This window comes from Amblyomma maculatum, chromosome 9 (assembly GCF_055883805.1).
Source record: "Amblyomma maculatum isolate TAMU_Amacu chromosome 9, ASM5588380v1, whole genome shotgun sequence".
In the NCBI taxonomy this organism is placed as follows: Eukaryota; Metazoa; Arthropoda; class Arachnida; order Ixodida; family Ixodidae; genus Amblyomma; species Amblyomma maculatum.
This window is the reverse complement of record NC_139352.1, coordinates 122,938,503-122,962,591: the sequence shown is the minus strand read 5'-3', so window position 1 is coordinate 122,962,591 and position 24,089 is coordinate 122,938,503. Positions and strand designations below refer to the sequence as shown.

General features: G+C 46.7%; 1 protein-coding gene across 4 annotated transcripts in view; it reads left to right on the top strand.

The window, feature by feature from the left end:
- LOC146180305 (ADP-sugar pyrophosphatase-like) overlaps positions 1 to 17,744 on the top strand; it is an 87,141-nt gene extending 69,397 nt beyond the window's left edge. For all 4 annotated transcript variants that reach the window (XM_084579529.1, XM_084579531.1, XM_084579528.1 and 1 more), the window contains 6 exons: positions 674 to 781; positions 2,310 to 2,411; positions 2,483 to 2,538; positions 3,578 to 3,632; positions 15,911 to 15,964; positions 16,766 to 17,744. In XM_084579529.1, the coding sequence (XP_084435655.1) occupies positions 674 to 781; positions 2,310 to 2,411; positions 2,483 to 2,538; positions 3,578 to 3,632; positions 15,911 to 15,964; positions 16,766 to 16,908 (518 nt within the window). In that variant the 3' untranslated portion in view covers positions 16,909 to 17,744. The remainder of the gene's footprint in view (positions 1 to 673; positions 782 to 2,309; positions 2,412 to 2,482; positions 2,539 to 3,577; positions 3,633 to 15,910; positions 15,965 to 16,765) is intronic.
- The last annotated feature ends 6,345 nt before the right edge of the window (positions 17,745 to 24,089 follow it).

Sequence of the window (24,089 nt, the reverse complement as noted above, 5' to 3'; positions counted from 1 at the left end):
TGGAAAGTGTGAACGCATTGAGACAGGTGGGGCGTGCAATGAATTTTGATGGTATCGTACAGATTGGGAGTCCGCAGGAAGGGCGCAGGCAGGCCCTGCATGCAGTAAACCTGTACTCGGATCGTCGTTGTGAGAGTTCTTGCTCAGTGTAATCTGGCACTAAAGTTGCGAATAAATTAACGTTAGAAAGCCGTTGTCCTTGGACAGGCAACACAGAACCAGCCCTTCTGTCGAAAGATTTAGTGTTTGAGAGCAATCCCTTAAGAGTGAAACCTAAGAAATAATGTCCTACCTCTTCTAGGCTCCGCTCTAAGCTGCAGTCCTGAGTAGGCTCCTGCTCTGATTTACGCCCCTCTCCCGATTTAGGCCCCTGTCCTAATATAGGTTCTTGTCCTGACTCAGGCTCCTGTCAAGATTAAGGTTCCTTATCCAGTAGGCAGACAGATCATCTGCCGGCAAACCTCAATTCCCAAATCATCGCGGAGTTTCTAACTGAAAATAAGAGTAGAAAATGGACATATGCAGTGAGAAGAGCCGATAATTTGTCAGGGCGGCGGTAGCGACAACCAAGTATTGCAATACGCTACTCAAGCCAAAAGAATCTGATGACAGCGTGAAACCTGGAAGATGGTTTTAGGCAAAATGCGTGAACCGAGGGACCTTCTCTTTCCAGCGGTGTGCACCCTCCCCATCCTGCGCCGCATGCTCAAGTACGACTGCCTGGTGCTCGTCAAGCAGTACCGGCCGTCCATGAAGGCCTTCACCCTCGAGTTTCCCGCTGGTAAGTCTGCCCTCATCCACTTCTGGGCCCTTCCTGTTGTTCGGTAAGAGCGAGATATGACTCCATCGTAGTCGAATGGTGTAACGACGCCACGACGGACATGGAATTTAACTGTGCATAAAATGGGCACTTGCGCACCTTGTCCACAGCGGTTGTATCAGCAGCTGGCCCCCTAGTGCAAAAGACGACATTGCAGTTGCACGGCATTGTCGTAAAAACGTATGTATATTCAGGCCACTTTGCTAAAACACTTCCAAAGTTCACTTGATCACTGCATAGCTATTGTGATGGTCATGCCACGAGATAATCCATCAAACCAGCGTGCGACGCAAGGCATAAGTGGACACTTCAAGATGCCATGCGAGGAAGTTTCGCGGAAGTTAGAGAAACCACGAAGATAGAAATATCTTATGCACAGACGCCGCAGCAGTCGGTGCAAGCATTTCTTGCCTTCTATTTTGAATAATTCTTTTTCTATGTATGCAGGCAAATGGTGCAAGCAGCACTAAAAGTCCACTCGGATTACATGGTTGGAACATTACCATCGTAGTTTGTTGACGTACTAATGCGAGCAGTTTAACGGACAGTCTCTCTCGTTCTCTATGCAGGAAAACGTGTGCATCAATGATTGGTATGACATGGTGCAAGCAGCACTAAATGTACACTCGGATTACATGGTTGGAACATTACCAGCATAGTTTGTTGCCGTAATAATACGAGCAGTTTAGCGGGCAGTCTCTCTTGTTATTGAAAACATGGCGCAAAAAAAAAAAGACGGGGGCAACTAACACAAATGTAGACAGGACAGGCGCCTGTCCTGTCTTTATCTATGTTAGTTGTCCCCGTATTTTTTTGCGCTGTTTTCAAGAAACTGCTACCAACTAGCCCAAGCCAAACATCTGTTGCATAAAATTTCTCTTGTTCTGTATTCAGGCAAACGTGTGGAGCAGTGATTGGTGTGACATGGTGGAAGTAGCACTAAAAGTACACTTCGAATTACATGGGTGGAACATTGCGAGCATAGTTTGTTGACGCACTAATGCGAGCAGTTTAGCGGGCAGTCTCGTTCTGTATGCAGGCAAACGTGTGCAGCAATGATTGGTATGACGTGGTGCAAGCAGCACTAAAAGTCCACTTGGATTACATATGGTTGGAACATTACCAGCATAGTTTGTTGACGTACTAATGCAAGCAGTTTAGCGGGCAGTCTCTCTCGGTTCTTTGTGCAGCCAAATGTATGCAGCAGGGATTGTTATGGCATGGAGCACGCAGCAGGAAAAGTACACTCGGATTACATGGTTTCGCTGCTGGTTGAAACATTGCCAGCATAGTTTGTTGACATACTAATGCGAGCAGTCTCTCGCTTCACCTCCAACTCCTGTTGTACACTGGATAGACTCAACTATAGGTGTTGACGCTGCTGCGTTACTGGCACTACGACGTTTTTATTCGTCATGTATTGTTTTCTCATGCCGTGTCAAGTCTGGGGGAAAGCAGAGAGACTCAGATTCATGCATCGTTCCCGCAGGCGTCGTTGACCCAAAGGACGGCACGTCGGAGGTATCAGCTTTGCGTCGCCTCAACTCCCAGACCGGCTACACATGCACAGGCCTCAAGCAGACCAGCCCCTGTAAGTGACTCGAGTGGTGACGCTGTACTGCCAACGCTGACCGCTGCGTTTTTCCTTCCTTGCTTCTGCAGTGACAGCTTCAGACCCAGTCCACACTTCGTGCACAACCAAGCTCGTCTCCGTCGAGGTGAGTCGCGTGTCGTTCTCATGCACTACCAACTTAGTGCTCTCACGACATACAGCATTGCGTTCGCGAGCACGTTTGACCGTCCAGCCAAGGTTCTTTCTTCAAAATTAAACAATACTGCAACTATCTCTCGTGTCATAACTTGTACCAAGTATCTGCAATAAACTGCAGCAGAAAGTTGTCTTCACGCTGTTATTAATGGTATTAAAGGCAAGCAGGTTATTTAAACGACAAATACATGTATAGCAAGCGATATACAAACTGCAAAATTGCTTTACGTTCCAACGGTTCGTAGGTCCGGGGGAGGGGGGGCACTGAGAAAAAGTCGCAGCATCGAGTAATGTCTGATGATGCTGGCGGAGTTGTGTGTAAGACTCTGGCTGTATCAAGTATACGCAGAACCGAAAGACACCAGCATATGTTATAGCGGTGGTAGGTATAAAAGTTGTTCTTATAGCTATAAGGTGAACAAACTTTGGCACCCTTACGCGATGCCCTTACCGCCGACGTAATTTCAGTGCAGCCACATCTTTGCTTATATATTGAATAATAAGACAGACATGAAATCCGAACGTATATTTGTTTCAGCGCAGCTTTACAAGGTTCCCACACATGGAGTCACGATTCCGCTTCGACATTGCGGTAATGTGCAGCGATAGCACATGCCTGCAAGTACACAAGGCGGGGTATTTGTTCCAATAACCAGTTAGAGCTTCCGCATTTCAAGCGTTAGCATGTCGCCTTTAAGTGATAAATCATGATCTAACACTGCGCTTTAAAGTCGCATGCCTTTCCTGGAGCCGCTGACAAAAAGCATCATAATAAACACACTCCGAGCTTCTCGTGCAAAAATTTGCGGCTCGGCTTTGGAATTCGTATGACGTTTAGCTAAGCTGGTTTCTCAGTTTGGCCCCTAAAGTGAAACCTCAAGATTATGTGTAGCATCATTCGCTTGGCTCTCACTATCGGATTGTGAATTCGAAAGGTAGCGTATCGACGTGAAGTATTGCTCGCTTATGGTGCCGTTTATGCCCCCCAGGTGAATGGCGATGACCTCCGCAACCTCAACGCACAGCAGAAGTTCGGCGAGGGAGGTGAGTGTCGAGAGCCATTGTATGACACCCTAAAAAGTGCTTGGGAGTGGGCTAATTGGAACATCTTTTCATAAAGGCTGCGCTGCATAGTTGGACACGGTCAAAGGGAATTGGACAAACGCTGAGGTTAGGCGCAATCTACCGACTGAAGTCTCATTCCTTAGAATAGAAAAAAAAAAGAAAACACAGCACATGACGTAATCTGATGATCGTGAATACACATAAATCATAACAGTGCACTGTAACAGCAAGGACAAACGAGGAATGAAACTATGAAAATGAAAATATGAAAATAAAAATATCATCTACGCCCCGGAAGAAATCGCACTCACACTCCTCCTCCGCCCTCTCCCCCCCCCCCCCCGCTTCTAACTGATACGCGCGGGTGACCCTAATGCAATTCTTTTATCTCTACGCAACATATCTATTTTCTTGCGGGTAAGGGCTACGGAAGGGGAGCTAACATAATCGCCTTCTTTGCCAGAAACCATCCGAAAGGCCTTAATTCCCTCACTGTTTTTCCTTTCTGTTCCCCGCGCCAATATAACCGTGTTTTGGAACTATGGGCTGCACTCGTGTTTCAGGCAATGGTTCGCCAAGTTTTCTGCACCCTGCAGGAGCGACATTTCCTCCTGTGCTCCAAAAGCCTTTCGTTGAGGCATCGCCCAGTTTTCCCCACGTAGCACTTGCCGCAAGACAGAGGAATTTTGCAAACTACCCCTTAGAGCATGGGACAAAAGGCGAAACATGCTTAACGCCGCACTCACTTTTCTCATCTGCAGATTCTTTCTGGTTAACGTTTTTGCAGATGCCTTTGAACTTTAAAGGAGCTGAAAAGACAACATTCACATCAAACCTCTGCCCAATCTTCTTCAGCCGGTGCGAAATGTCGTGCACATAAGGAAGGACCGCGAAAGGCTATTTTCGATCACTTTGCTTCAGAGGCGAAAGCTCTGGATGTATTCTTATGTTTCTTAGACAAGTTTCAGCAACGCCAATTAGAAGCCTTAAAGGGTATCCAGAAGAACCAAGCCGGCCCATTTGGAGAAGCAAGCTCTCTTTCATTTTATGGTCACATGACTTAGTGAGGGCCTGCTTCACACAAGACAGTGCGATGCCTCTTTTTACAAGCTTGGTTCGCCCTGATACAAAAGGATGTATACCCTTATCTCCTCTCATTTTATGAAACCAACACTGTGGTCGCTTGAGAACACAATCAGTTCAGTTCAGTCATGTCCGACTATTCGGGACCCTATGGACCATATCACGCCATGCTTTCAGGTCTCTCACTATTTTACTAACATCACATACCTTCATCGGCAGTACCTCGAGGATGCCATCTAACCCCCGCGTTCGCTGCCTGCCCTTCTCCGGTGACCTTCAACCTTTACCAGCATCAAATCTTTCTCCAACGACTCCTCTCTTCTCATCAGATGACCCGAGTAGCTGAGCTTTAACTTTAGAATTTGACCCTCCAATGAGTAGTCAGGGTTTATGGTCGACAATACCGCCTGATTTGATCTTCTGGCAGTGCAAGGAGCTCTCAAGAGTCTCCGCCAGCACCACAATTCAAGCGCATCAATTCTTCGGCGGTCAGCCTTCTTCACAGTCCAACTCTCGCATCACTACATCACAACTCGAAAGACCATAGCACGAGTTATGCGGATCTTGGTTGGCAGTCTAATGTCTCTGTTCTTTACTAGGCGGTCAAGGGTAGCCATGGCTCTCTCTCCCATAAGCAGGCGTCTCCTAATTTCATGGCTGCAGTCTCCTTCTGGGGTATCATCCGCATATCTAAGGTTGGTGATATACTTTCGAGCAATCTTTACTCCAGCTGAAGACTCGTCCAGAACGGCCTTCCTCATGACGCACTCAGCATATAGGTTAAATAGGCAGGGCGACAGTATGCAGCCTTGTCTCACTTCTTTTTCAATTGGAAACCAATCAGTAAGACCATGCCCAGTTTTGACTGTGGCCTCTTGCCCTTCATACAGGTTCCTGAGGAGACAGATAAGGCGAATTGGAACTCCCATCTCCTGGAGAGCTTGCCACAATCTGCTGTAATCTATGCAGTCAAACGCTTTCGCATAATCAATAAAGCAGAACTAAATGGGTTTCTGAAACTCTCTTGCTTTTTCCATGATCCAGCGAAGGTTGGCAATCTGGTCTCTAGTTCCTCTGCCCTTGCGAAACCCAGCTTGCACGTCCGGAAGCTCCCGATCCACACACTGCTGCAGCCTACCTTGGAGGATTTTCAACATCACCTTGCTAGCAAGCGAAATAAGCGCGATCGTGCGGTAGTTGGAACAATCTTTGGCACTGCCTTTCTTTGGAATGTGGATGTAAACTGACCTCCTCTAATCCTGTGGCCACTGCAAGGTTGTACAAATTTCCTGACATAATGTTTACAGAACATTAGCAGCATCATGGTTGAGGTTTTTAAGCAACTCAGCTGGAATGCCATAAATTCCGCTAGCTTTGTTCTTAGCAAGCCTGGCTAAGGCCCATTCAACTTCACTCTTCAGGATGCCCGGCTGGTGATCAGTAATCACAACAGTCTTATGTTGGGTTTGCACATCCGGGGCCTTCTTGTACAGTTCTGTGTATTCCTGCCACCTCTTCTTTATCTCTGAGGCTTGAGTGTGGTCCCTGCCTCGTTTGTCCTTTATCACGCCCAGCTTAGCACAGAAGATATCAGAACACCATACTGATATCCAAAAACTGGAGCTGGGAATCTGAGGGGCTATACGACGTGAATTGGAACCCATGATGTGAACGCGGGAATAGTGATAAGATATCTTCAGTTCTGGTCTCCGAGTACAAATCGTAAGGCAGGCAAATGAGGAAATCATCGACATACCTGAACGACCCTGTAACCCCCAACTCAGCTTCGGATGCAGCGTGTGGTTGCCTCTGGCCAAGTACAAATCACTCACTATGGGCACAATACATGAGCCTATGCAAATTCAACCCTTTTGGGATAGAAGCACACCCTCAAATTGGACAAAAAGTGACTGAAGGTGGGCTTTCAGTACGTTCGGACACCGATCCACTGCTACACTACACTTATTCCGAAAGCGAACTGCCCCGTAGGAGTCAATGCATTCGTAGACAACTATAAGCACCATATTATAGAAGAGATCCTTAACGTCTACTGAGAAGCCCAGCACCGGGATAGACACACGCAGGAACGAAACGAGGTCTCTCGAGTGCATAATTAACTTTGCCGCGCACCTCTGTCAGGTATCCTGGTCCTCAACAATCACGCGGAATGGCGCGCCCTCTTTGCGAGTCTTCACAGAGAAGAAGGGTCGGAGCGCAAAATACTTGCTGTTGTTGATGTCTTCAGCAAGGCGGTGCAGTCCATCTCCTTCACAAATGTTAGCGGTTTGTGTACGAACAGCACGAAGTCGTTTCAAGCCTAGCTTTTTTCTGCACTCAAAATTCTTCATGTTCGCCTTTTCTCTGTATTCCACCTTGTACATCACCGCAAACTCACCGGTTTTGTCTGTCAGAGCGACGCTCAAGTCCGAGTCACGCAACCAGTTGACAACTCGGACTGTCCTCAACCGTGACGTGTCCCCGTGCGTTCGAGCAGCCCCCGCAACCGCGCACAAGGCTTCAGCTGCGCACACCTTCCTGTCTCCTCAGGCGCCCTGTCTGCTACCTTGTGGACCATACTGATGGTATCAGCGGCGTCAGCTCTCGGTTGCACGCCGAACTTAGGCCCCTTGCTCAGCACATCGTTGACCTGCTTAGGTAACGTTAGTTCTGTCATGTTAATTGGTCCCTTCCTGTCCCCCGAAGGCCTAGCGTGCTTCTTCGGAAGTGTTGGGAACGCTGAGTACCACATACGCTCACCTTCTGCCTCAGCGGCATCCAGAAAGAACCGTGGCATGACTTTTGCGTCTTCAGGCCTAAGGTAGGCCGAACAGGTATTCCTTATCCCAAGTTGGAACAAACGTACCTGGCGCCATGTTTCTGATCGCAGGATCTTGCCCACACGTCTTAAAGCTGCTTCTATTGGGGCCAATCTTCCAAACACGGCAGTAAGCACAGCCGACGACAGACCACGGGGGAGGGCATACGTCAGAGCACGCGTTCGCCACCGGGCTTCAGCGATGAAGTTTATAAACGCACAAATACGTTGAAGAGGTGGTCTGGAGGGAATAAAGAAGCCCGTGGAACTCGAAATAAAGTTAAGAAGTGCTTGGGACTGGGCTAGTTTGAATATATTTTCATGTTGTTTCAGACCCCATGTTAATTAGGGATTCCAGAGACCTCGTTTCGCTCCTGCGTGTGTCTAGCTCGGTGCTGGACTTCTCAGTAGACGTCAAGGACCTCTTCTATTTGCCGCGAGATCGACCTAGAGGTGGCGCGACCGTCGCTCCAATAGTGGGGATCGGCAGCCGGCGGCGCTCGCAGAAACTCATGCGGCGTATATCTGCTTCCGAGTTTATGGCGACTTTGTTGGCGATGAAAACTTGCCTCATGCAATACACTAGTGATTTACTGTTTAGTCTGTTCCAATATTGCATAAAATTTTCGACAATGCAAAACAAAACAAAACATGCGTGGATTTTAGAAAAACAAGGCACGCAACCACTCGTCTTTTAGACTTAGTGACATCGCTTAGCACGCTTCTTGCGTTGCACGGCGTTCACAGGCCTGACTTGAGCCTGAGCATGACATATCGCATTTTCAACAGCGTACGCGTGTCTTATACGAGTGAAACAGGCAAATTTAGTGTCAAGCCCATGGAGATGCAAGGTTCGTGTTCCGACCTGCAGTACTTTATATTGAATCGAGGCAGCCTGGTTCATTATATCGTACTTGACTCTAGGATTAAGCAGGTCAGATGTAGCACTGACATCGCACTGCCCGGCGGGTTGCCGTAGACTGAGTAGACATCAACTCTGGCTAGACAACCAGGCACAATTGTATTCCCCAAAAAGGAGATTACGCCGACGCTGTACAGGAAACCTGAGAAGTTCCAAAAAACCACTCACCTCAACTTCCAAAAGTTAAGTTCCAAAGAGAAGTTCCAAAAACCACTCAAGGCCTATCTGTCTTCTACGATGATTGACTTTAATGGTGACTTGTTTGTACAAAAGAGGGGAATATGTATAGGATGCAGTGTAGCGCCCGTTTTAACTAACATTTATCTAGCCCGTTTTGACACCCTACTTGAACGACGATTGGAAGTGACCTGTGTGACTAAAGTCTTTAGGTATATTGATGACTTCTTGGTACTTTTAAATATTCCTCCCGATGACAATCTGCATGCAGCCGCCGACATTTTAGACTGCTTTATATCTTGTTCTAAAGCTCTAACATTCACTCACGAACTACCAAACCGCAACAATATTAAGTTTTCAGACATTGTTCTGACATATCATAACAACGGGCACCTTTGCTGGGCCTATCAACCACGTACAAAGAAGGCCTTGCTACCATACAGCTCATGTCATTCAAAGTTAACAAAAAAGAATTTTTTCCTGTTCATGTAATTAAAGGGATCTCTGAGAAACTGCTGAAGGCAGTAAAGACGACGCAAACGAAGCTGAAAGATAAAATGGAAAAAAGCAAGATCGAAGTCATGCCTTATGTGCACACGCTTTCACACAACATAAAGAAGGTCGCCAATCATCAAGGTGTGCAACTAGTTTTTTTCCGCTCCACGTAAATTGGCTAGTTTGTGCATGATAATTAGCAATAAAGCAAAGTCGCAGTGCACGGCGAACCACGAGAAGAAGTTTGTACCCTGTGAAACTAAAGTTGTTTATTGCATTCCATTATCATGCGGGAATATGTACGTCGGACAGACAGGTCGGTGCCTAAATGCCCGACTTCGTGAGCATGAAGGATCCCTACTTTCCGACGAACGGGCCAATTTGCCGAAACACTGCCGGGAGCATAAATGCAGGCCGCTGCTTAAAGAAACAGTCATTCTGGGGCGGGGAAAAAACAAAGAGCCAACGCGAAATTCTGGAGGCTTTTCACATTATTAAAAATGATCAGACTTGTGTAAGCGAAACTTCTGTTAACTTGTACGATAAAGAATTTCAGTTTCTAAGCTCTTTACAGCGCACATAGATAGCGTGCTGTGAAGGTAATTTTCCCCGTGATTGTCTTTTGATTATTTCTCTTGCCACGTGCGCATGTGTTGCTTCTTCGCTGAAGGGTATACATGAATGTCTCGTTCTTAGCAAAAAAACTTAGTTATTAGTCCAGCGTTGTGTTGTGTGCTTCTCTCTTTGTCTGTGTCTTTCCGCTGGTTTCAATCCTTACCTATTTACTGCCCTTGTCAGAAACAATCAGTTTGCTCGAAAGGCAGCACAGACGAAAAATGGTTTTAATGGTTCGAATGGGCTACCAGTCTACAGTGATCTACGTGTATTACGTAATATTTAGTGTAACAGGTACTGCGAAGATTTGTTTCTCAAACGTTCGAGCATTTCTCGAGACGGCCAGGATATAACCCAGCATTCGAGCGCCCTACCACTGAGACACCGCGACAGAGGTTTAACAGCAAAACAAAAAGTACTCAGTGGATACAGAAGGCACGTGTGTTGTTCAAACTGGGTTTTGCTATGCAGCAGTCCGCTGTCGCATGTTTCAGTAGTTGCGGTATTCCAAACAGAAATGGGAATATACGATTTTTGAGCCTTTGCATTAAGTTGTATTGACGGCAGAAACCAGAAACACGGCGCCTAACGACAACAGCGCATCGCTTGAGACACCGCTTGTCAAAGAATCTCAAGCGCCGAAGACCACGAATCATGTCCTTTCCACCGTGACATACTCGATATGGACAAGTATTTTTTGTTTTTTAATGGAGTATAGGGTAATAGCCTGTTCATATTTATTTTGCAAGTGCAGACAGGTAAGCAAAAGCGCACAGCAACCGCGAAACAAACAAAAAGCACTCTTGTACACGCTGCACGCGCGCACGTAAATCACTGCGGGCTGGCACGCATCCACACTGGGTAGGGTTCGCCGCTATGCCGCTAGGTGGCGCCTCTGCTCAATCTCGAGGCTTCAAGAGAACACCGAGTGGCAAAGAAAGCACAGGTATCTCAGGAGGATATCGACCAAAAATGGGAATCATATCGACAAAAGAAACTTGAGGTACAGGCCCTGGTCCAAAGTAAAATAAAGCAGTCAACGATCGCTGGATGGCTGACATGCCTCTAGAGGCGGAGCAAGAAAATTCTGGAACCATATAAGCTGGCTAGGGAAGACGAATCAAAGAAAGCAGGATCGGATTCAAGATAACGAGGGAAATTGTTTAAAGGGAGACAGCGCAGTAAACTACATTACATCAGTTATAGCCGAGTCATTTAACAGCGACGATAGGGTAATCGCCGCAAATCAGGAAGCAACACAAGGTAGCAGAATACAAAGCAGCTTAGAACTGACCAATCTAAACTGGAAAAAGGCAGAAAAAATATTCCTAAAAACACATCTACAGGAATAGATGGAATTCCGATCAAGCTGATTAATGAACTCGGTCCGAAAAGTAAGGAAACGTTGTTAACAGCTCTGGAAACAGTAATAACGAATAAGCAAATTCCGGACAGCTGGCGGCAGAGTAAAATGAATTCGATTTATAAAGGGAAAGGAGACAGGATGCACATAAAATCCTACAGGCCGATTACCATAACATCTGTTATGTACAGGTTAGCCATACAGGCGGTGAGATTAAAGGTGCAAGCATGGGTTGAAAGTAACAAGATACTCGGAGAACTTCAGAACGGCTTTAGAAATGGTAGGCGCGTAGATGATAGCCTGTTCGTGCGTACCCAATGCATCGAAATATCTAGAGTGGAAAATAGACCTTTGTATTTGGCCTTCCTGGACATAAACTGGGCGTACGACAACGTAAGCAGGGAACTCTTGTGGAACATATTAAAAGAAGAAGGTATCGGTTATGAGATAATAGAGTTCCTACAGGAAATATACCGGGATAACAAAGTAGAAATTACGTGGGAAAGGGTAAGAAGTACGGAGGATGTCAAAGTATGCAAAGGATTAAGACAAGGCTGTCCTCTATCACTGGTGCTGTTCATGCTTTAAATGATAAACCTGGAACGGAGGATACAAGGCAGTAACCTAGGTTTTAACCTGTCATATAGATTAGGTGGAAAGGCGGCAGACCAGCGCCTCCCCGGTTTGATGTATGCAGACGATATTGTGCTGCTAGCTGAGAGTCTGGAAGAATTGCAAACTCTAGTTAAGTATTGCGGAGAAGAAGGGGACGCTCTAGGCTTCAGTTTCAGCGCAGTTAAGTCGGGTCTGATGATTTTCAACGGCTCAACTGATGAGGGTCTTAAAATACACGGCCTTGAAATACCTAGAGTAGCAGAATATAAATATCTGGGGGTATGGGTAAACGAAGGATTGGCATACATTGGAAAGCATGAGCAATCACTTAAGGCCAAAGGGCGAAGGAATGCCGGGATAATGAAGCATAAGGCATTGTGGGGATGCAATAGGTAGGAGGTTTTGAGGGGTATTTGGAAAGGAATTGTGGTGCCCGGACTTACTTTCGGAAATGCGGCTTTGTGCCTAAAATCAGAGGTACAGTCGACATTAGAAACAAATCGGAGATCCGTTGGACGATTAGCACTAGGTGCCCACGACAAAACTACAAATGAGGCGGTACAGGGAGATATGGGCTGGGCATCTTTCGAAGCGCGGGAAGCTCAGAGTAAAATATTATATGAGGAACGCCTGAGGAAATTGGACAGTAACAAATGGGTAGCTAAAGTATTTAAATACCTGTACCTAAAAAGCGTTGACTCACAATGGAGGAAAATAACTAGGAATCTAACTAGTAAGTATGCTAGTAACAAGGACGGAGAAATAAAGAGCATTAAGCAACAGGTGAAAAACACAGAAGGTAAAAATTGGATAAATTCGATGGAAAAGAAACAGAGTTATACCAAAAGTGGAAAATACAGATCAGGAAGGAAGATTTCTTTGATAACTCAAGAGGCAGTGCCCTACTTTTTGAAGCTAGATCAGGGTGCCTTTGACCGCGCAGCTACAAAAAGAAATGTAACAATGGAGATGACGCATGTGCTGTATGTGGAAACTCCAGTGAAACAATTGACCATATAATGGTATCCATCCGGAAGTTGGTGCAGGCGCAATCACTGTTCCTGAAGCTCTGGGGTTTAGAGATAACAGTGGCCGGGTGAATAAACCTGCGGTGGAAACGAGCAAAAAACGACTGGAAGATTGGTGGCTTAAAAGCAGAGAAGTGACATAATGTTAGTAATGTAGGAACATAATTTAATAAATAGAATGATGATTTAGTTAACTATTCTAAATCAATAATTAAGATATAGGGAGAAAAATGAGCATGATAGCTACTGCTACCACCCCGTTTCAAAGGGGACGCTCCTATATTCCATCCATCCATCCACGAGGCCAATAATATTCCGCAGAGGGAGGTGCTTATAGCTGTCGAATAATGTATTGACGCTTACGGGACAGTTCGCTTTCAGAACAAGTGTGGTGTAGCAGTGGATCGGTTTCTGGACATACTGAAAGCCTACCTTCATTCACGTTTTGTCGAATTTGAGGGTGTACTTCTCTCCCAAAAGGACAGAATTTGCATAAGATCATATATTGCGCCTATAGTGAGTGATTTGTACTTAGCCAGAGGCAACCACACGCTGCATTCGAAGCTAACTGAGTTAGGGGTTACAGGTTTGTTCAGGTATGTCGACTATTTCCTCATTTGCCTGCCTTACGATTTGTACTTGGAGACCAAAACTGAAGATATCTTATCCCTATTACCTCGTCCACATCATGGGCTCCAATTCACGTCAGAATGCCCCTCAGATTCCCAGCTTCAATTTTTGGATATCAGTATGGTGTTCTCCAGCGACCGCACGTGTTGGTTTTACTGTTGAACACCAAAACTACGAACTAAGAAATTATTTTGTCAGGCCACTCAGAATAAGAACAAATTATGGCTCTCAAGCTACGTTGTACCAGATAGATAACAGCTCTTCTTAATTCTAGCAAAGAAATAAAAGATCTCATCCATAAATGCAGAAACGAGCGCTTATTCAGGAAAAAAGTAGCTGACATGCTTTCAGCAGAACCATCATAAACTTATTCTGATGAAAACGTGTCTAATAAATGTTGAAAGTGTCTTTAAACTTCTGTCAACATATATTTGATGTGCCTATGGTAATTTGCCTTTGTAATTCGTATGCGTTCATTTCACATGTTCTATTTCTGTTGCACATGTTACGCTGTGTTGCTGCGCCAGGTGCACCAAAGGGGGATGGGCCTCGTCAGGCTTCCATGCCTTTTGCCCTACCCCTCAAGTATGTACACATACTTGAAATAAACATTTTTCATTTCCTTTCAAAAAACGAGAGGTGATAAGGGCGTACTTCCAAGCTTGCAAAAAGAGGCATCGCGCTGTTTTATGTGAAGCAGGCCCTCACTAAGTCATGTGACCATAAAATGAAAGAGAGCTTGCTTCTCCAAATGGGCCGGCTTGGTTCTTCTGGATACCCTTTAAGGCTTCTAATTGCCGTTGCTGAAACTTGTCTGAGAAACATAAGAATACCATCCAGAGCTTTCGCCTCTGAAGCAAAGTGATCGAAAATAGCCTTTCGCGGTCCTTCCTTATGTGCACGACATTTCGCACCGGCTGAAGAAGATTGGACAGAGGTTTTATGTGAATGTTGTCTTTTCAGCTCCTTTAAAGTTTAATGGCATCTGCAAAAATGTTAACCAGAAAGAATCTGCAGATGAGAAAAGTGAGTGCGGCGTTAAGCATGTTTCGCCTTTTGTCCCATGCTCTAAGGGGGTAGTTTACAGAATTCCTCTGTCTTGCGGCAAGTGCTACGTGGGGCAAACTGGGCGATGCCTCAATGAAAGGCTTTTGGAGCACAGGAGGAAATGTCGCTCCCTGCAGGGTTCAGAAAACTAGGCGAACCATTGCTTGAAATGCGCGGGTAACAGAAAGGAAAAACCGTGAGGTAATTGAGGCCTCTCGGATGGTTTCTGGCAAAGAAGGCGATTACGTTAGCTTCCCTTCCATGGCGGTTACCCGCAGGGAAATAATTATGTTGCGGAGAGATAAAAAAATTGCATGAGAGAGAGAAACAACTTTTAAGGCCAAAAGAGTAATCATTAAGGCATGTCGGCCTGGCGTGGCCCCCAGGTGGGGGCGACGCTCTGGGCCCACAAGGCAAGCGCTAGCTGCGTCTTCTTGTCTGAGCGTGTAAGTTTGTTGAGTGTCACCCGCGCGTGTCTTTTAGAAGCGGGGGGGGGGGGGGGGGGGGGGGGCATTAAGTGCGTATTTCCCGGGCTTAGATAAGGTTTTTATTTTCATATTTTGTTACAGTGCACTGTTACGGTTTGTGTGTATTCAAGACCATCAGATTACGTCGCGTGCTTGTGTTTTCTTTTTTACTATTCTAAGGAATCAAACTTCATTTGGTAGATTGCGCTTAACCTCACCGTTTGTCCAATTCCTTTTGTTCGTATCTAACTAAGCAGCGCAGCCTTTCTGAAAAGTATGACACCTTTTATGGTAACATCTTAATTTTTCATGAGTGTTCAGCTTTAACACGCCCTGTGCTTAAACTTTTTATGGTTTCGGTTTCGTGTTCGGTTTAGCGCTTACACAGAAAGACATACGATCAGGCTAATTATGCTAGTGCAGGTGAGGCAATCAATAAAATTTGGAGTGCAAAATAAAGGAACAATCGGGTTAGGTATGGCCATGGCGAATTTTCAGGCTTAAGTGGAAAGTTTGGCTAATCATAATTTTGTAGATGAATTCTGGATGAAAGACAGCATAAAAGTGTAGCAGCTCTTTGAGCTACATCCTAGCAAATCTTTCGCCAATTGAGAAACTAAACTGACGAGGTTCACTGATGCACTGTTTGCATGTTGTCGAAGGACAAAAAGGGACTTTTTCGCCAGTGGGCTAAATTTCGACTAATCACTCATGCGTCATTTCGTAACCGTCCTCTGAAAGGTAACCTCGTCATCAGCTAGTAGCGGGTTGAGTTAGATTTAAATCATTAATTTCATATGCACCTTTGAAACTCATCGCATGGAGTAAACTTCACGCAGTCGAGAGGATTCGAGGGCAAATCATGAGGACAAAATTTTAATCTTCAAAATTCAGAAACAGAGAACAAGATATGATAGCATTAAAACACGGTACAGTAGGTGAAATAAAATGCTCAGGAGCTTCTCTGCTCGCAGTAGCCTTACTCTGCATTTATTCGCAGAATTCTACGAAGTCGTCCAAGTTCCCATGAACGACGTTCTCCAGCGGTTAAATGGTAAGTTTGCATGTCGCTGTTGTTGTTTTTCATGCATTGGCGACGTCAGTGCCTGTTCACAAACTTCTTTCTATGTGGTGCTTATTATTACGCATAACTATGCAATTCTAGAGTGTGTAACTGACAAAAGTAGACGGATACAATTTTTGTTACCAGCACTGAATATAGACATGTAAACTCGAATGTGTCGTGATACCCTTATTTCTTATCGCATAGATAGCTTATAGGCATGCTGCTGACCGCGTGACGAATACCAGGTAAATATAGGAGACACTAAATTACTTGTGTGTGATGAGAGTTCCTGCGTGCGGGAATTTTCCACTGTGGTAGACGTACCCAGCGTGTATCACGGCTCCAGTTTAATCAGATCGTCTGTGCACGGTCGTCTGTGCAGGCGTCAACTGAGCCTAACGACGCACTCGCCTGGCCTTTAATCACCGGCTTTTCCGTGCCGACAGAAAAATGCCGGCTTTAGCAGCAGCTTCCTCCGCCATGCCGAAGTCAACGCCCACCTCGAACACCTCTTTATACTTAGCCCGTGAAGCATGCGTCAGCTGACGTGGTAAGGCGCGTGCTTAAAGCCATCTAGGTCATATGAACACAACTTCTGAATACCACGTTTGCCCCTCAAAAAAGTCACTTAGTAACTAACAAACACTGGAAATGCTATACTATGGATAAGGATTATGGACTATAGATGGACCTGTGCGGGCAGGCAAACTCCTCAGAGAGGATGCTGTGAGCAAGTCATGTATTTGCCGCATCAAAGTGTATTTCCAAACGGCCTGTGTGTGCTCGCAGACTACAGCGAGGATGGCTACGTGGTGGACTCGCGCGTGTACGCCTTCGCCCTGGGCCTGTCCATGGGGCTCAAGATGGGCTCCGAGAGGAACGGGGAGAAGGACGACGACGTCCAGATAGTCACCAACATCATCGACCACTAAGTGGACGGACTTCTTTTGCTCTCTCGAAGAAAACCACAATGACGCTGTGGACAAGCAATGCAAGAGCAAGCTTCTCGGCAAGAAGAAAAAAAAATAACAATATTTCGTCTTTATATGTAAAGCCAATGAAAGCTCTGGGATTATAGAGCAATCAGTGTCGAACAAAGGCCCTTTCGTTTTTTCGCTACACGCCATCTCACTTAGCGCTCCTCCTGTCTGTCTGTTTTATATGCGCTAGTCATTTTATTAATTAAAATGCATACCAGAATGTAAAAATCGTGTTATGATGCAAGCATAGCACACTGTATTCAAGGCTGACGGCTGCGCTCCCCGTACACGTCCAGCACCTGGCGCTGGAGCAACTTTCAAAACAGTAACTCTTTTTGCCACACTATTCTTCTACTAAAGCCCAGACAAGACGGATTTTTCTTCCCAATGTTCAGGCGGTGTGGTGACTGTGAAGCGTGCGTATCGTGTTGAACCTGTGACATACGAGTGCCGAATTTTTTTGTACGCTGTTTGTGTTTATATCCAACCCCTTTGAAACATTTCATTGTCTTGTGTTAATTATTATCATAAATATTGTTTCGTGGTACCTGAACTCACTCTTGTTTCACTGTCGCCATCAAAATGCGTGCGGACGCAAAGGAGGAGCTCACGTCACCTTGCGCACCAAAGAGTCGAGAAGACCGCAGCTTGAGATAATATAGTGCCCAGCCTGGTCACCTTAATATTGTGTAGCCGAGAAGCCGCTGATATATTATTTGTGACATCATGCGATGATGCCTCCTTTGCTCCCAAATGTACATTGGTGAATAAAGAGTGACGTCACTTATCACTAAGCACCCAGGAGCGCCGAGCGACCGGTCGCTGAAAAGCGACGAGCCGGTACGAGCTCACGGTGTGCGCGTAAGAAAGCAGAAACACAATGAAAACGAAGAAGCCCCAAATTTATTGACAATCATAAGTAGCGTACACTACATGTGCCGGAAGTCTTGGCGCGCCTAAAGGCAGAAATTGCAGCATAGTTTAGCGGAATACAAGATTACGCTTGCGAAGCTATTGCAGTTTCTCAAATGAAGGTCTGTGGACACCGGGGATCCATAAAGCGATTTTCAGGGTCTGCAACACCCCCCCCCCCCCCCCCCCCATCTCCCCCTCCAAAAAAAAGATTGCGCGATAGCTCTGGCCTAGCTAGAAAAAGTTTTGCGGGGTTAAAAAAACGAAGGTTCGGGGCCAAATTTAGATCTTCAAAATGAAAGAAACGTGAGGGGAGTGCGGAAACGGGGAGAGCGCGCAAGCGAGATAGAGAGAGGGAAAAAACGCCTGTTGATGCCGGCATCGGTGATACTCAAGCTGTGGCTGCACTGCAGGACGAGGCTGCAGCGCAAAACGTCTCGAATGTCCGACGAGCGAGCAGTGCAGTGTTTGGAGCATTCGAATCCCTTTTAGGGCTATGCATAAAGTGCCGAGAAGTCCCTTTTCCCCACCATGCTCTGCAGTCCGTGGAGGGCTGATTTATTTTAAAGGCCAGTCAGCTGCGGCCCAATTCCAATTCAGCAGCTACTCCACCCCCCGTCGGGTCCGCCGCCACTCACTGGCCCACAGGGGTCTTGACATATCAGTAGCTGAGAGTCAGTGTCGCTTGTGGTACTGTTTTAACAAATCTCGAAGAAAACTATAGTCAATGCGCCACGTATGCATGCTCCCAAGGCGGGCAGGCTCGCTTGACTAAGGCAACATAAGCAGGTCCTATTCAGGCTGTATGAATGGAAAACTTTCTTGTAGTCGAGCGAAGTTTTCTCTGGCGGAGCGCCGCCCAGTCCAGAGCAGCCCCGACCGAGAGCAAGCAGCGCGATGTAAATTTGAGCCGTGCATCTGCGACATCTTCACCCCTGAAAACCATGGTATAGTTCATAAACTGCTCGGCTACACTACTCAAAAGACCGCTGCGAAATTTAGGACAATATCGTCTTGAAACTTGCCCCATTGCACCCTGCAGACGATTTGACGTTTATTAAATCCAAGAACACTTCGTATGTAGGCTTCGACTGCGTGCGCCGGAGAAGACTGAGGGAGTAACGTAGAATTAACACTTATAGTAAGTAATACATGCGAAAAGTTCCGAAATATTTTTTTCTGATTTCGCAGGTCGCCTATGATGCTCTCCCTTTGCGAATAATAACAAAGTTCATTCTAGAACAGACGGTGAAATATAAAAACGTCATTTCAAAGGCGACGTATTTACAAAACACCGCAACGTGTGCGCGTGGGAGTCGCTTCCCGCTGAAAGGTAAGAAGCCGGAGCGCGACCCACGGAAACCAATGTTAAAACATTCGGAACTATTTTTGACGTCGCACACTTAATCACACTCGTTAACGATGGTTCTTTCTTTGTGTATTGCGTTCTTCGGCCCCACCTTGTGGGTTCCCCGCTGTCTGATACGGTACAGTAGACAAATGGCAACAACTCTACTTCTCGTTCCTTGTCTCGTTCGGAAAGTAGCTGTCCTTCGAAGGGACCCTCAATGTCTCCCTCGAAGGACAGCTACTTCCCGAACGAGACAAGATACGAGTCTTAGGAATGTGGCTTCAGAGCAATCAGCGATGCGGCCATATGCTCGGCCTTCTCAAGCAATCGACCACTCAGGTCGCCAGGATGATCACGCGTGTGTCGCAGAAGCGGAGTGGTATGTAAGAGGGGGATACCCTGCGCCTGGTTCAGAGCCTGGTACTCAGTCGCGTCGGCTACGCCCTCCCGTATTTCAACCTCAACAAAGGAGAAGTGGAAAGTGCAGATATCATCATCCGCAAAGCTTACAAGACAGCCCTGCACCTACCAATGAACAACACCTCTAACGCAAAACTACTAGCTCTTGGCGTTCACAACACCTTCGAAGAGATCAAAGAAGCCCAACTGGTCACGCAGATAGCCAGGCTCCGGCAGACTCCTACGGGGCGCTCGCTTCTTAGGCGACCTGCGGAAATTGAGAATCGTACTGCGAGCATACCGGACGCAATTCGCCAGACGCTAAAGATTAGCTCCCTTCCCCAGAACATGGACCCCAACTTGCATGTGGCCCGTAGAGCAGCCCGGGCGAAGTATGTACAAATAAATTTAGCTACAAGATCCACAACGGTATACACGGACGCGGCTCCGTATACAGGACGCTCACATAATAGCGCAGTGGCGGTAGCTATTGATTCCAACCTAAAGGAACTAGCTAGCGCCTCAGTCAGGGAATGCACGGTAACCGAAGGGGAGGAGCTGGCCGTTGCTCTTGTGGTGGTAGCCGGGTATCGAAGCAACACGTCCCTTACCATTCTTACAGATTCGAGAGAAGCGTGCCGTAACTACATGAACGGCCGCATAGGTCGCGCCGCGCTCAGGCTCCTCCAGAGCGCGACCCCATCAAACGTCAAACACAACATCTACTGGGTGCCAGGACACACCGACATAGCGGGGAACGAACGCGCCGATCAGGTAGCTCGAGGGTACACGAGCCGAGCTTCCTCCCAATCGGACGATCTACCCGAGCGAGTCGGCCCTACGTACTCAGACATTCTGAACTACTATAAGGGGGTACGGATCCGCTATCCGCCGCCTCATCGGGATCTAAAACAACAAGAGGCAGTGTACTGGCGAAGACTGCAGACAGGAACATTCCCTAACCTGCATATACTAAGCAAAATTTACCCGTCACAATATCGGGACACCTGCCCATGGTGTGGTAGCAAACCTTCGTTATACCACATCACGTGGCAATGTAGAAATAACGATAGCTTTCGTAAAGACCCGAGTGCGGAACACTGGGAGAGCCGGCTCTCCAGCAGCGATTTGGATTGCCAACTAGGTCTAATCCAGTACGCCCGGCGAGCAGCGAAGCTCAGCGGAGCCCTGGAATAGGGGCACCGACCCTGTGAGAAGACGGAAGATGGACCTCCTGCTACTAGCACAAGACCTTCCTAGAGAAACTAACGTATTTCCTATCCTATCCTATCCTATCCTAACTCTACTTCAGGGACGATGAACTGATTCTTTTACAGGAGTTTAACATATTGTCCCGTGGCAGTGACAAGGCTGTAGGCACAATCGAGGAGACCTGATTTTCACTGGAATAAAAGCTTTACTGGGCTGACTTGCGCCCGCTAAAGAACTACGCGATTCGGCGGCGGTGTTAACAACAGTGCTCGATGACGTCGAGCAACGAATGCCCGCACAGTTCGGCAGCGCTCAATTTAGAAATGGTGAAGAATAATCTCGATAACCAGAAAAAGGAAACGTCTGAAACGATGCGAAAACAATCGTGCTTCACTGCGATCACTCGGGAAAATCTCGTCGCATCTCGCCCTCTAAAGCTACTTTTCGCGACCACAAGAAGGGACGTGATCATTCCGTAATAAAGCTTCCACTGGTTCTCGGTATTACTCCCCCTTAAAAAAAAAAAAAAAACACCGTCTGAATTGTCCAAAATAAGAACCGAAGGATAAATATTAACATTAAAAATTAAACATAAGAGCCTAAGCATAATAAGGCTTCAGACATGCGCGATATCTGAGCGCGCCCGGCGCCGTTGGGATGTCGTAGCGCCATCGAGAATCACTTCGTAGTCCAGCTATCCGACGCGGCGGAGGACTGAGGTACCGCCGTAAGAGGTTTTCACTCAGTCCGCGACAGCAAATCGGCGTTCATACCCAGACTTGGTCTCCCGGCTCTGCGTCACGCGTTCTTAAATTCTAACGTTAAAGGGCAACTCCGGTATTTTTTTCATCATTTTGTGTTTTTAATTGAATTACATTCCTCGGCACGTCCTGACTCCAACACAAAAAAACCGTTTTCCAAAATTCCAATTAGAAGAATTTTTAAAAAAGAAAAACAGCAAATCGAAACCGAAACTGATTTCACGGCCAGAAACGACGTCACATTTGACGAAATGGTGACGTCACACTCAGTATTAGAAAAACACTCGTACGTGCGTTGGATGGTGAAAATAAAGTATGGAAATCATGACGCACTCCATAAAATGTCTGAGGTAGTTCAATATAAGCCTCACAATTTCATATTCACGCGGGAAGTAGACATTAACGCCTATATACTGTTTGTGACGTCAAAAACTCAGTGTTGCCCGCAGAAATACTCTCAACTTAAGCCGTGAAAACGGCATATTTCAACGCCGTATTGCGCGTGAACGGATTATCGTACGGCACCCAAATTTTGTAGAATGCGTCAGGACGGAGAGAAGAACCTGTGGTAAAAGTTTCACTACAATATTCGAATGTCAAAAAAACCCCCGGAGTTGAGTCGGCCGACTCTTGAATGTGGCCAGCGAAATCAAGATTGTGTCGTGCGATAGCATTGCTTCGAGCGTTGTTGTAGGCCCCCTGAAATACACAAATAGGAACGGACTCACCCCAGTAGCCTCCTGGCGGCGGTATTGTACGCGAAAATGAACGTAGGGTAGAATGGCGTACCATGTTGTGTGCTCAGCGTCGACTTACCTGACAATCACGTCAGCGATCGTTTTGTGGATGCGCGCCGTAAGTCCGTTGGTCTAGGTATGATACGCTGCTGTACGGCGATGGCTTGTATGGCTGCAGGTCAAGATGGCTTGCGTCAGCTCCGCCATAAGTGCTAATGAGTACTTCGGGGGCGCCGCGTCGCAGGAGAATGCGTTGAACGAAAAGTATGGCGACTTCTGCTGTTGAACTTGGGCATAGTGGGTCATGTATCACGATGATCCACTTGTTACCATTTGATGAAATTGGGAAGGGTCCAGGGAGATCCATCCCTATCTGTTACCGGGTATTGAGGTTAAGAGCCCAGCTGGTCTGACAGTGGCCGTCTTGCGTCAATGCCACGCTCACAACACGTTTTTGCGTATTAGGCAACGTCGGCAGGTAACCGCGGACAGTAACAGAGAGATTTAGCTTGCCGGAGACGCATGCCGTTTGCCAGAGACGTACAGACGTACAGACGTAGACGTATACGACACCTACTGGGCATGCGTGCAAACTACCGATACGTACAGGCGCTGGAGACGTACTCCGGAGACGTATGCCGCGTGACGTCCAACTTGCCGTAATCTCGCGAGATCTCACGAGATTTCAGCACCCTTAGAGTTAAGCCGCCAAGCGCCGTTGGGATGGTGCTACGAGTACTTGTAGAGTGCTGCTGTGCGCAACGAGCCACATAGTTCTCCCGTTTTCACATAGTTTTCTCAAGTATCCCGATGGAAAAAAAATGGAATGGCGTCATTAAATGCTGCATTACCCTTGCCTGTGCCAAGAAAACATCATGCGCAAGCATTTCAGTGCGGCGGACGACCAGCAAGTGGCTCGAGATCGCCATCATCCTGTACATACACTGTACAGCGCAGGGAGAAGGCGCCGACCTAAGAAGTTGCAACGATTTCTAGGGATCCGCCGACGGCGAACGAGCGCTCACTCCGCTGCGCATTGAAGGCGTTCGCAAAGGCCTATGCAAGGCATCCAGCGTCAGAAAAAAAGTGATTCTGGTAAGTCCCTACCCAGTATACCTTCTCTGTTCAGACGAGCGGACTGGACAGCGGACTGTCCGAGCGGAACAATTAGTTATCATATGTGACGAAAACGGCACTTTCAAGTAGCTCGAAATGGCAGTGACTCGGCGCCTGCCGATCGCGTGCGCTCCGAGTAGGAGTGGTGGTGGATGATTCTTTCCCACGATACGTACGGCCCGCCCGTCTGAACACCGCCTAGTCGATTGCTGGGGAATAGTAGCGCAAAGTAAAAAGCCGCTTACGTTGTGCGAATTAGATACATGATATTTCAACATTTTGCTAAGCATGGCTCGAGTTGCATAATATAAATACACGTCGTGTAGCTGCTTTTGTTTACATGTGCATGTAAATGTGCACAGCCACCAGGAGCCACAATAAATGAAAATTGTTTGCAAGATGATTTGCTTTATCTTCTCAGACAATTTTCTGGCACCATTAGCTAGCAGAACATGCTGAATGCAGTGCCACAGCCAAATATTGCAAAAGACCGTTTCATTTGTTTTTGTTTTTTTTTTTTTTTTTGCTCCAAGCTTATGAACTTGTGTCCCTATGTCAGCACGTGAAATGAAGTGCGCCAATATGTTATGCTGTTGGACAAAACATTCCGGCACTGGAAGTCCTATGTGCATTTAAAAGTGGCAG